This window comes from Nestor notabilis, unplaced genomic scaffold (genome assembly GCF_000696875.1).
Source record: "Nestor notabilis isolate BGI_N333 unplaced genomic scaffold, ASM69687v1 scaffold3609, whole genome shotgun sequence".
Lineage (NCBI taxonomy): Eukaryota > Metazoa > Chordata > Aves > Psittaciformes > Psittacidae > Nestor > Nestor notabilis.
In genome coordinates, this window is record NW_009943093.1 from 27,005 (window position 1) to 40,325 (window position 13,321).

Consider the following 13,321-nt stretch of genomic DNA (forward strand, 5'->3'; position numbering starts at 1 on the left):
TATGTTCTGTACATACTGTGTGTTACCAAACAATTTTATGTAACAAGGTATAATCTCTACTAATGTAATACTCTGTTCTCTGTCTTTACTTGAAAAAAAGGGGAAAAAATGAGAAGGCAGAGACAGAGCAAATTGGACAGAAAGGCTTAGAAATACTCAACAATATAAGAGCCATGCAGTTAAATATGTGAGATGGGGAGCTAAACTTGTGTTGCTGTTTGCTTGGGAGTAAGCTGAACAGCCCCTTTTGAGCTGCTCAAACTTACAGCCCCTCTGAAGCATGCCACAGCAGAGATTCCTTCCAGAAGCTGCATCTTCCATATATTCTCTCACTTTCTTTCCTGCCTCATTTACTTCCAGGAGAGATTACAACTCCTGCATTTCTCGAGGCTTTGAAGCTTCTATTCTCAAAACCACAGGCAATCACAGACAAAATTTCCATCAACTTGCCATGCTGGTTACAAGTTGTTGCTCTCTTTACCCATCACTGCTTCCAACATGGAGGGGCTGTGCAGGGTTACACACCCAGCTGCCACAGCATTTAGTATTCACAGACCTGAGGCTGAATTTTTTATTTGGGTAAAATTCTCACTGCTATTGGCCCCAACGATATTTTCAGCCTTTCTGGGGTTTTGCCTGAGCAGCCACAAGTGAGCACTTCAAAAATGAAGATGTGATTATCGTCTGCTGCATTAGCAGAAAGATTTGTGATGGCAACACACTATGCCACAAATCTCTCTTATCTTGCCGATTGTGTAAAGAAAGAAAGACTGTGGCAAATTAAGAGACTTTTGCGTATGATACTAAAATTGTTAGAAAATACTGTCATTTTTTAAATTTATGAATGTTTTCATATAAAACTTACTTTCTCTCTGTTTGGCACAACAACCTCCCATCTTGTTTTCATTACATTTATCACATACTATCTATGTACAGATAACTATGCTCAAAGGCGTCTGTGCAGGGTAAGTCTAGGTCTACATAGATCGTGCACTCACTACCTTATGGTAAGCAGCTGCTCTTATCTTGTGATAAACATTAACAAAAAGACAGCTACAGCTCCTTGACAGAGGGAATACCAACTTAAATGACCTTGAAATATCGCAGGTAAGAACACACATAACAGACAGGAGAGGTGACACAGCAACCTGTTGCTCTGCAGCACTCACACAAACACACTCTATGGCTTTTTAAGGAGTTCTCTTCATTTTCGTATCTGAGCTCCTCACAGTCTTTAAACACCTATTCACATGACACCCAGTGAAGTACAGTGCTGTGCCAGTAACTCTTCTGTTGATGAGCTGAAGGGACAGCCTGCAAAAGCACCCTGAACTGCAAAGTGCTATAGAGCAGGATGTTCAAAGCTAGGTGTCCTGAAGGCTTTGGGGAGCTCCCACTTCTTGTTTGTCTTCACTTACCCCTGAGAAGCCCGACCCCATGTGAACCGCCCAGGGGAAAACCAAGTGTTGCTTGGTGCAGGTTTCCTGAGTTTTAGGCTGCTGTGCTCTGTGACACAGCCTTAGGAGAAGGGGGAGTCACGCTTGACACTTCTTCACATCTCCATCAGGCAGTGGAGCACAGCTCCGTTCCGCTCAAATGTGTCAGCTGAGGTCAGTGTGGTGTTTAATGCTACATAGGCAGGCAACAACAAAGCTCAGAACTGAACTCTGTGTTCTGTTGCCTGTGCCTGCAAACCAGCCTGCTGTGGAAAAAGCTCTTCCTTTAAAAAGCAAACAGCCCCAAACTGACCCCTGAAAGATGGGAAGGTTCTGGGAGGAAGGGCTGGCTCCCTGCTGCAGATAAGGTTGATTACTGCAGTAACAATCAAGACTGTATTACTTTGAGATATACTGATACTTTCAGCACTAATTGCATAATTTCTGCTGCATTTTAATGCAAACATATGTAATTATTGAATATTTACATAATGAATGTAGCACTCTCTGCAGTGTTTTAAATGCCAAGCACCTACAACACAATTCTTGCAACCTTAAGAGGTGGCAGTCCTCTTTTTTTCAACCAGAAAAAGACTCAAACCTAGGGCTTACGCATCTTAATAATGCCCCTCGGGTACATTTGTTCTCCACCACAATCAGCTCTCCTTTTCACCCCTTAATACAAAGCCCAAGGGGGAAAAAAAAGCTACGTACTGTGTGCTGTGTGGGAAATCGAGCAAGTGCGTCATGGTGACAAAGGGGTGGTTCAGAGTTTCAATGGGTGTTATTCTCTTATCTGCATCTATCGTCAACATCTTCTTTAACAGATCTATGAACTCCCGCCGGTCCGCCTTTTCCACCAACATATCACTTCCTTCCAAATCTGTTGTCATGTTCACCTAGAGGAGAGAGGACAAGGGTGACGGCTACATGGAAAGAGCAGATGGTCAGGTCTCCATCGAACTGTGTTTACTCCTCATTGGAGCACATGCCCTGCAAGCCCCGCTGTCTGAAGGGGTAGTTGCTGAAGTCACAGAGCAGACTCTGCGGTAGCTAGTCATCTGGCTTGTGTGTGTCAGACCTCCAGACAGTCTGTTAAGTGTTCAGCTCGCTTGGGTCAATGGCTAATGAAACACTTAGTCACCCTCCACTGAAGATGAACAGCTTCCATGTGGTAGTAGGCAAGCTCTGATAATCAGTGTATTTATCATACAAAGGTCTGTGCTACCAGGTACTTAACAATGTGTCCTGTGAGCAGAAAATATATAAAATAAATAAAAATTGTCAGTAGGTTTATCAGAAACATCCTATTCATGGATCACTTGCTGGGAAAAAACACAGTGTTACGTTATTTCACCCATTTATACAGTCTGCTGTGATCTCAGTCCTCCATTTTTGCATGTTAGCTTGTGAATGCTATGGTACCTAGACTTTGCTAGCACAAACTCCAGCTTTGTGCTAGTCTTGGGTGCTAGTGTTGTGACAGTTTTGTGTACTAGTTTGTTTGCTAGCACAGGCTCCAGTCGCAGGGGTGGTTATGCTGGAATTAACTTTCACAACCATATGGAATCGACACAGTGAATTAGTACTCCCTGTTCCCCCCACCCAGCCGTATTTTACAAAGAGCATGCTCTTCTGTGGCCATGGTGATTACTTCCAATGTCACTGTTTTACAAATGGAAATATTAAGGCATAGAGAAGTGACTTGCCAGTGGTCACACAGAGGAGCACTAAAGAGACAAGAGAAAGAAAACAGGATTTTAAACACTCAGAGATGTGACTTAGCCACTTTCCATGGATGTTTTTCGACAGCACATCAAGACCACATGCCCCCGTGTGCAGTTTTCCCTACAAAGCAGCACAGAATGAGCTGATCTGATAGGCATAATCCTGGTATTTCTCAGAAGCTAGCGTAAGAACAGGACACACAGAGAGATCACGTAGTTCCCCTTTGTTAGCGTTGCCCAGAAGCGTATGAGACAGTCCTGCTGATTACTCACCAATGCTCTTACCTGTGCCATATCATCCAAACAGTTGAAAATATACTTTCTTGCTTCCTTCGACTTAATCCCTGTCTCTGCCTCATGATCATCTGGTGTCTGTTTAGAACAGGAAACAGGCATTGACTAGAACTGCCCTGCGATCAGCTGTGAGTTACATGCCACTTCCCACTTGTGCCTTATCCTGCCCTCATCAGAGACCATTGTATCTCTCTTGCCTCACCAGATAACATTTACACTATCTCTGCTATGGTTATATGACAGCTCGTGTGTCACAAGGTGATTTATCCCTTCTTTTTCACTTCAGAGGATCCTCACAATGGCAGTGAGAGTCTCAAAGGTCTTTTACACCCATCTCAGTGTGATGCTCAGCATCTCATCCTTACAGCCAGAAGTCCAATGACCTCTCTCTATGAGAACTGAATGCAGCCAAATACACTGGTACAAGAGACTCAGGGCTCACTTGCATTACTAGCCGTTTTGATTGTCAGAATTAAAATACTTTCTTCCTCCCTCCCACAGTGAGTTAGATATTAGAGCAAAGTCTGCCCAGGGCATGTTTCATTTGAACTACACATCAATTCATTGACTACTTAGAGGGAGATTTGCAGGGCAATTCCAGACTTAAATTTCCCACAAAGCAGTGCCAAGCAGGTGGGTTAATGTCTGCAGACTCTGGGGATGGCAGTTTTACCTGGGGCTATACCCACTCCAATGTCTGTGCTGCACTGCAAAAAGCAGACCTAGGCTCTGGGGTGACCTGAACATCTCCTCACTTCCAGCCAACAACTGCAAGGTAAAAGAAACAAGGGAATATCTTCCTACCTTCAGTCTCCACAAAGGATATGGTGAGTCTGTATCCCTGTTGAAAAACCTTGTAGTCTTTGTCCCTGCGCTTAATAAATACTCTGCTGGTAAGCCCTGCGTCTGTGAAATATAGCGAATCTGTAAGAGAAGGATGAGAGGTCACTGTTCATCCTGTGAAGATCTCTGGAGATCTTCCTAGGAAGGAGGGCAGGAGGCATTTAAAACAATAGAACAAAGAAAGAGAAAAGGTAGCACATAGTTAGACTTCACCAAAAAAAAAAAAAATCCCCAAAAATCCCAGTGCAAGGAATGAGAGGAAAAAGAAATCCTGTATGGCAGCCCTCCATTTATCACATACATCACTAGAAATTCACCTTTATGGTACAGTCCCACAAAGTCTATGGATAACTGGAGGAAAGTCCCCAGGTTTTACAGGTCAGAGAGGGAGACCCGCACAGAGATTCCAATGGGGTGTTTCACCGCTTTGCACCTTTCTATGTCACGCTCCCCTCCCCTCTCCAGGAGGTAATTTCAACAATTCGATGTTCGTGCTCTAACTTTTGCTGATTTTTTCCTCCCAGATGAGTGCACAGCCTTTCCTAGGAGCAGTTTGAAGTTAGAAATGGACGACTATGAAGTGATTATCTTTGAACTTAGACGAAATATAGACTCAAATGAACTGACACCCTCACAGTATGTAAAGTACTTCACCTCTGACTTCATCTCTGATGACTTTGTTTGTTATTTGGGCTAATTCCTTGAGTATGACCTCGCTGGTGCTCACATAGTTAAGAGATGCTACACATGCGTTTCCAGGATTTTAGACTTTAATTTATGTATTTGAAGGAGAAAGGGTCTGTGACTACACAATTGGAGACCAATCTCACAAATGCCCCGGGTGCCACACAAAACCTTAACTTTGACATCTCTTGATTCTTCAATGTTTCACTGCAAAATTGCTGCAAACTCTGCAAGTCTACTAAAAATAGTCACCTATGCTTGAAAACTCTAGGGAAGAATGGAAAGCATTTTTGAGGGAAGAGAAAGAGAGGGGTGAAAATAAATAAACAACTAAAGGCATAAAAAGCAGCTGTGGTTTCAAAAGACTTCCAAAGCACTCAGGACCCAGTTCACTGAGCATGGCTTGCTTGCCTCTGCAGCTCCTCAGGTTCACCAGAGCTCATGCACCTGAGAAGCACCAGGATCAGCCCCTATCCCTTTCCCAGCTCCCCGGGAACCCTCACCTTACTTCACCAGAGGAAGCTTTGTACTGGGGAGTTTAGCTGGGCAGGTAGGTATGGTGATTTCTTTTTCAGCTGTGTGTTTTATTACTTTCGGGGTGCAAGCAGAGAGGAGAAATAAAACTACTCTTCATGCTTGGTGTGTGATTTTCAAATGTTTGTTTTTCAGCTACATCTGATTTCCTCTGGAGTCACTAATGGCCCTGCTCTTCATTGCAGGTTATTTCCCCTGCCAAATTTAAACTTTAAAGCTCTGACTAAGAAAAATATTACTTACAAAAGAAGAGTCAAAGAAACATTTTCATATATGAAAAACTTACTACTCTGCTTTTATTTTTTTTTTTATTTTCTGGAAAAAAAAAGACCCTCTTCAGGCCACATTTGCAGACAGCTAAGATCACCCTGAAGAAGACTATGGAAAAGAGAAGAGTGTTCTGCAGCTCTGGCTCTAGCAGCTGCTATGCTATCAGTTTTAGGACTACAAAAGGAGCGCAAAAGCCTATAGGGAGAGAAGTACGACAGCTTCTATTAACTGGAAACCTACACCACTGTGAACATTTTCCTTCTTGTCATTGCTTTTAATATGTACCCTCATAAAAGGGGTTATGAAACACAGCAGAGTTCGTGCAGTTTCTTCTAACAAATAAACCTTTATTCAACACTTTGCTGTTACAGCAAAGAAAGGGTGCCTGCTCTGCTCAGTGAGGAGAGACATGTACAGAGCTCTCCAGTCACTGGCAAAGCTCACTCTTGACTGAGATTTCACTTAGGTGGCCAGATCTTAAAAGCCAGTGTACCAAACAACACACTGGTTACCTAGAATAAATACCCCAGCTGGATAATGAAAAGGTTGACTTGGAAGGATAAGAAACACATATTCCTCGTTAGCAAAACAGAAAAAGTTGGCATCTGTTCACTTTGACAAGAGAAGGGAAGAACATCCCTGCACTTACCAGCATCCAGAGCAATATCCGTACCCACCTGATCATACTCTGAAGCTCCGGGGTACAATGGCCAGCCCAAGAACAGCTCTGCAATGACACATCCCAATGACCACATATCGATTGCTTCACAAAACGGTAAGCCGAGGATGATTTCAGGGGCTCTGCAAAGGAAGAGGTTAGAAAATATCAGCAACGGGAGCACATCCACTCGGCTGGCATAGGGATGCCCACACAGAGCACGATATCCATGAAGTTGCCTGCTGCCAACAAGCATCATTGCAGCGATGGACCTGAAGGTCCCACCAGCCACTGGCAAAGTGCCTGATAACCAAGCACTAGTTGATGAATATTTCTCCTTGCAGACGAGTCCTCTGGCAGCATTTAGCCAGGAGATAGCCTTACATTTCACAGCAGTTTGCAAAGGGGAGAATTACCATTATTTTCATTCAGCAGGTGAGAAAATGAAGCTCAAAACAAATGTTGTGCGTTCAAAGCCACGCAATTAAGGCCTCTGCTCGAGGCTCTTGGGACCAAGCCTGCTGTCCTGTGGAGGAACCGTGTGGACTCCTGTGGTGAAGCTCAGTGGGCTTCAAAACAGCCAGACATTAAATAATCATTACAGGACTGGTATAAATGGATTACTTTTTAAACAAATGGATGCAACCATAAAACAGAGAAATAACGTAATTGTATCTATTAGACCTAAGTCTTTTCCTCACGAGAAAGTAGCTATGAAGCCTTCACTTCCCAGTCTGTCTGAGACACCTGATTATATCTCCTCTTCCCTTCCAGCCCAAACAGTCAAAATGTGGTGGCACTCTCGCTACACATCTACTGCTGGCTTGAGGAGATGCCCACTGAGGCACCTCTGCTCAGTGAGCTTCAGCATGAGCCTTGATGAGGAAGGAGAGGACAAGGTAAAAGCTCTGCTTTGGCTCTCCAGAAGGATCCCTGACCGTGGTATGGAGAAGATGCCCAAATACGCAAAACCAGCCCCAGCTCAGACTTCCATGGGACCTTAGGGTGAGGCTCATTTCACCTTCCAGCCAGGTAGAAGTTGGTGTCAAATCTTGGCTGGGTACCATGCAGACTGTATGGTCAATAAGGAGGGCAATATCCTCCCTAAAGGGGATTTGTCCCACTGCCTTGGGATGGTTTGAATCCTTCTCCACTGGTGCTGAAAAGACCTAGAAGGTGAAGTTAGATGAGCTCCCTAAACTCCAGTGGCCAAGGTGAGAGGAGATGAACACCCCCCCCTTAGTGCCCCAAATGGTTTACATTCCAAAAGCAACTTCTGTGTGGAAGAATCAAAAGCATTTTACAAACACAGAAAACGTTACAGAAAACCCACCTCTGCACACAAACATCTTCCTCACTCTCCCCACCTCAGCTCAGACTTACACATGCATTTAAGTGCCACAGTTCCTATTTTACACAAGGATCACCTAAAAGCTTCTCTCCTGCTCTTCTTGCAGACCTTGCAACACTTCTAAAGCCCCAGCTTCAGGTGATGTTAAGCAGAAATAAAAACTCACTTTCTCATACTTACTTTCCCTTTTCTAACTATTACAAAGAATGCACAGATGACAGATAAAAGAAAGAAACATGCACTCCTTTAAAACTTTCATAATTTTAAAAATAGCCTTGGGATTTCTCAGGCCCTGATGCATATTTTGGGAATGCCTGGGGTTGACTATTGAGCAAATCAAGTGCCACCATCTAGTGCTGGAAACAGGACCCATGGTTCCAGTTTCCCATCTGTCATCAGGATAAGATCTGACACTAGTGAGATCATACTAAGGATTACCAATTGCAGTGGAAAATATTACGTTTTAATCACACCATTACATAGTCATGTGAAGACAAGTCTTTAGCCAAGAAACCAAGCAAAGTGGGTAACTTTTTCCAAAGAAACAAGCTAATGCCCTGTAGCAAGAATCCATGCCACATCTTCAGTCCACAACCTTCACCGATTTTGGATTGACTGGTAACAATACAAGCCCCAAACCATCTATTCTCAAACCACCTATGCAGAATGTAAAAATTACAGGAAATTCTGGGATTTTAAGGTTAGGATGCTTAGAGCCATTCTCTCTCTCAAAAAAAAACCAACATGCCAGCAACTTTAGGCTACCATTAGCTCTTCTAGCTTCATCTGTGTTTGTTGTTCTCATACCCCACTGTTCTTTAGCCTATTGTGACAAACTTTTTATTCTAACACCAATATCTTCTTAGGAACAAGGGGTTAATTTTCCTCCTTTCCTCCCATTCCGTCATCCCTGCACACTACTCGACACCTAGACAAAATGCAGAGAGAAAAAGACAGCTATGGTGACCTGCATCTCATTACTATGTAAATCCTGCATTCAAAGCCATCTGCCTCTCCCTGTCTGCCTTCCACATTGTGAACGAAATGTCCCTGGTCACTAACGAGAGCTCAGCCACGCATCAGCTGAACTTCAAATCCCTCCCACTAACTCAAGTGAAGGGAGCGGAGGGGTGGACTACTGATGGGATATTCCCAACGTGATTTTGTTTAGAAACCTCCCTGCTCATAAAAATCACTTGCACTGCTGTCATTTGCAGCACACACCTCCTCCCTTCTCTCTCCACACTTACGCTGCCAACACCTCTGGACCCCTGCAAGAAGGGATGACCTAGAATCCGAGGTTCCAAAATCTCTAATTTTTTGCTGTCCAGTGGATTTTTCTTAAAGCTCCAGCTCTGGACTGCAGCAGTCAGGAAAGAATTTCTTTTTCGCACACAAAAGAAGTCCTGCACCTCCACTGTAGGGAAGAAAAGCGCAAAACCAGTGTTCATACCATTTAAACACATAAAAGGCAACTAAATGGAACATCATTCATTATATTAAACCAGACCTATCACTCACTGTAAGAGGGGAGGTGGTGAGATAGTCTTATTTCATTTTACTTTTTTTGGAAGCTAAATCAAGCCTAAAAATAAGTTGCCATCTTTGCCCATTCAGCCCCAAACAGATGATGATTTTGGAACAGTGATGAGAACCCCTGTGAGAGGGGAGCCAGATCAAAGTGATATGGTGCTCTACATACACCACAGCCAGTGTTCGCTGTGGCTTGCTCCCAGCCTTCATGTCATGACTGCAATTTTTCCATGGAGAGGGAGTGGCCCTAAGACAAAAAGATCTTGTTAACTTAATTACGCAATCCTTAAGACACCACAAGAACGACAGGTATCAGGCACCACACGGGCTTCCAGATTTTCAGCTAGCAGACACCTCCTGTTTGCCATGCAAGAGGGAGCTGGAGTCACCTCAGGAGGAGCCGTGGTCTGCCTGCCTGCTGGAACTCTGCTAATGGCCAACACTGACCATTTTAGTGGAGGATGCTACAAGTTCTGTAATAAAACAACCAGTCAACTAATAAAAAGCCTTCTGAACCTCTATAGGGTGGAAATTGTTCTCTACGCTCCATTATGGATGCATAGATTCTTCTGCATATAGACCTATATCTAACGTGTGGAACTCTTCTCTTAACATGAACATGTCATTTTTTTTTAAGACGAGGTGAGATCTTGACTTCAATCACATGTTGTGGCACGGAGTTCCACAGGCAACCTTCTGCTTTCAATAGCATCTTACCTCGGTTGTTTGATGATGGATTTTCCTTCATCAGGTTAGGTTTAAATTTGTCACCTCTCACTTCATGTTCACATGGACTGGCAGAGAGGTGAAGATGGAAGTGCCTGCATCACCTTTCTTTTAGAACAAGCTATTTTTATATCCCTGCCCTGTTCTCCCCTGTTTGCAGCAGCTTCTGGCTTCTCAGTGTTTCAATCCACTTCCACTACCAGGCCCTACAACTCCTCTTCTTGACATGTCTGCTTGGAAACAGGCTGAAGAGCCTACAAACAGTTAAACACAAGGATATTCCCCAGACTTATTTTACACTATTTGAAGAATGCTTTCGCGTTCTAGTCTTCCCCGTGCCTAATATTTTGTTTGCTTTTGGAATGACACGAGGCATTTCAGCAGATGTTTTATCTGGGAGATCCTCTGAGACACACAGTTCTTTCTCCAGAGGAGCTGCAGTTAATTTAAGACATAGAATTACGTAGAAATAGTTTGGTTTTCCTCTTCCCGTGTTAACTGCCTTTCAGTACTGCACTGATCGGGCATAATGTTGTCCATGATCTAGATCAAGTCCCTTAAATGTTCCTCACTCTTTTCTGCAGCTTAACCTAAGCAACTCTGTAGTATCTGCACACGAGCACTTCATTGCTGGTCCACCACTTTTTACAGATAATTAATACATTAAATAACTCTGGTCCTAAAATGCGCATGCAGTCCACTCCACAACGCTCCCTTTTATCCCTAAAGGTGCTTGGATTTAGCTCAGCAATACAAATGGTGTAATTCTCTTTTCCAAAGGGAAACAAAACATTTCCATGTTTTAGCCAGCTCTTACGTCGGATTTCTCCATTCTGCAGCTGGTAACACTATGTAACAGGGGAAAATGCCCTATTACAGTGTACATGTCAGAATATTGCAATTATAAATCAGAAGGACATTTCACATGGCAGCAGGTCCTCCTGGACCATCACTGAGGTCTTCAGCAGACCTCTCCATGGCTGCATAGGGAAGTGTTTTCTGTACCAACAATACTGCTCATTTTAACACAGACCCACCAAACGTTTTGATTCTGTAGGGATCCTGTTTGAAACCACGTAAAGGCAGCCCACTGCCAGATAACTTGGTATGTGCACAAACATCTCTATTTACTGCTCTCTGCCAGTTTTTTAGCTGTGCACCTGCACATCTCAGCACACTAATTCCAACTCCAATATGAGACAAAAGAAAAACAGAAAACTTCATCCTTCTGTCCTTCCTCTCCTGCGTGCTTCCTTCATTATCTCCCAAAGAAAGGCACTCCCCTGCCGTATGTGCAGGCACAACCTGCTCTGTAGCTTACACAAATCTCACCAGCACAGACCGAAGATTTAGAGACCACATGCCACCAGCTTGGGAGAGACTGAAGAGCCCTGTCATGAGCCTGTATCTCCAAGAGAAAAGCAGTAGCCCATTCCCACTTCCCACATCAACTACCCCTTTCCCAGACCAAATTCCTCCTCCAGACTCCGTCCTCCTCTCAGCTGAATTACCCCCTGGCTAGCAAAGGGTGACCTGGGCTCAGCTCTGGGTCCAGCAAGTCTCCCATCACCCTGGAGCCTAGCTTGAATGTGCCTGTGTGTACCAGAGACCTGCTCGTGCTGGATGCTGGGGACCCAGGGTGCAAGGGTCCCCATGCTGGTAGCACCTGAAGGTACCCAGAGGCAGAAGTGCCATTTCATCCTTTGCTTGCACCTCACATATGATCCCATCCTGCTTTCAGGCCTGCTGCCTCTGGCAGAGTATTTACTTCAGCAACCCTGCTTTGTGGCAGGGTAATTTCATTGTCTGGTGTTTCTGTCAGGAAAATTAATTACCAGTCTAGCTTGCTGGCTTTTTCACCCACACATCACAGGACATTAAAAACAAATGCCAAAAAAATTCATTTCTGCAGACTTGGATTTGGAGAGCTGTGTTCTTCCTGAATTTTAAAACTCCCCTGCAAACTGCCTTCCTCAGGGATAATTTACCACCTCTGGTAGGGGCCCATGGCTGAGCATGATTGTCTCAGCAGAGACCTTCATGGACAAGTATACATATCAGACAAAAATATAACTCAAAACTTGATACTCGTTGGCACCTTGAGCAGAGAGCGTGCCTGCTTCTTGCCTTCGGGGTGACACTTCTAGAATAAAGTTGTGGGCAGCTGCAGACAGACCTACACTGATACTGTCTGCTGAGTTGATGCACACAGCTCCCGTCTTCTTCTACCTGTTAGTCTCACCTGACAAAGCCTGAACTTCAAGAAGTGGCAGCTTTCACATCTCCATCCAGAAAGCCCTGGGCAGAGGCACAGAGGCAGGAGCCCAAACCCTTGGCCTGAGCAGGCACGCACTGACCGGCTGCATGCCCAGGGCTTGACCACTCTCAGTGCTTGTGCTCTCCCACACACCAAGATACCTCCTGTGAGGAGAAGGAACTGCATTTTTCACCTGCTTTACAAAGGGTTTTTATGCAAGTGCTGGGATGCCATTCTCCTCTCAGCTGAACCCTTTCGTTGGGTTCCATCTTTGGACTCATCTCTCATGCCTGCTCACTTGATGCTCTTGTATACTGTGGAAGTATCCACTTTTTATTATCATATACTGTAGCATTCAGAGTACCCTTAGATGTTAGTTAATGGAGATGGAGAGCACACAGCACCATTTTTTGTCCCTCTGTACCTCTCCGACCTCAAATAATTTCTTAAGAGCAGGGCTGTAAAAGGAGATGGGCTCATACTCTGGGAGTAAAAGGTCACAGTTGCTATTTCCGTGACACCTCCACCTCTCCACCTGCACAGACACCTGGAAAGGATGCAGACAGCTCATACAGATGACCCCCCAGACTCAAGGTCTTCCTCCACTCTGTGGGCAGTTGCAGACTCCCACCTGTGAAGAAGCCAGCCATCAGGGCCAGAGCTTAACACCTACAGGCACCAACAGCTCCTGAGAGCTTGCTCAGCCCCTGTCTCCTGCAGCAAACAGGAGAGCACCTCCAGACCCCACCTGTGCTGCTCCCAGATGCAGAGAGCCTGGATCACCCCCATTATAACAGTCTTCCAGTACCTAAAAGGGTTCTACAAGAAATCTGGAGAGGGACATTTTACAAGACAAGGGGAATGGCTTTAAACTGAGAGGGTAGATGTAGATTAGATATTAGGAAAAAATTCTTCACTGTGGGGGTGGTGAGGCGTTGGAACAGGTTGCCCTGAGAAGCTGTACCAGGGGGGTTGGAACTAGATGATCTTTAAGGCCCCTTCCAACCT

General features: G+C 44.5%; 1 protein-coding gene across 1 annotated transcript in view; it reads right to left on the minus strand.

Moving 5' to 3' along the window:
• The window catches only part of HIPK2 (homeodomain interacting protein kinase 2), a gene marked incomplete at its 3' end in the record, with an annotated part of 86,009 nt that overhangs the window by 26,998 nt on the left and 45,690 nt on the right, over positions 1-13,321 (minus strand). The window contains 4 exon segments of the mRNA XM_010021721.1: positions 2,151-2,335; positions 3,449-3,535; positions 4,262-4,381; positions 6,466-6,589. Coding sequence (XP_010020023.1) covers positions 2,151-2,335; positions 3,449-3,535; positions 4,262-4,381; positions 6,466-6,589 — 516 coding nt within the window.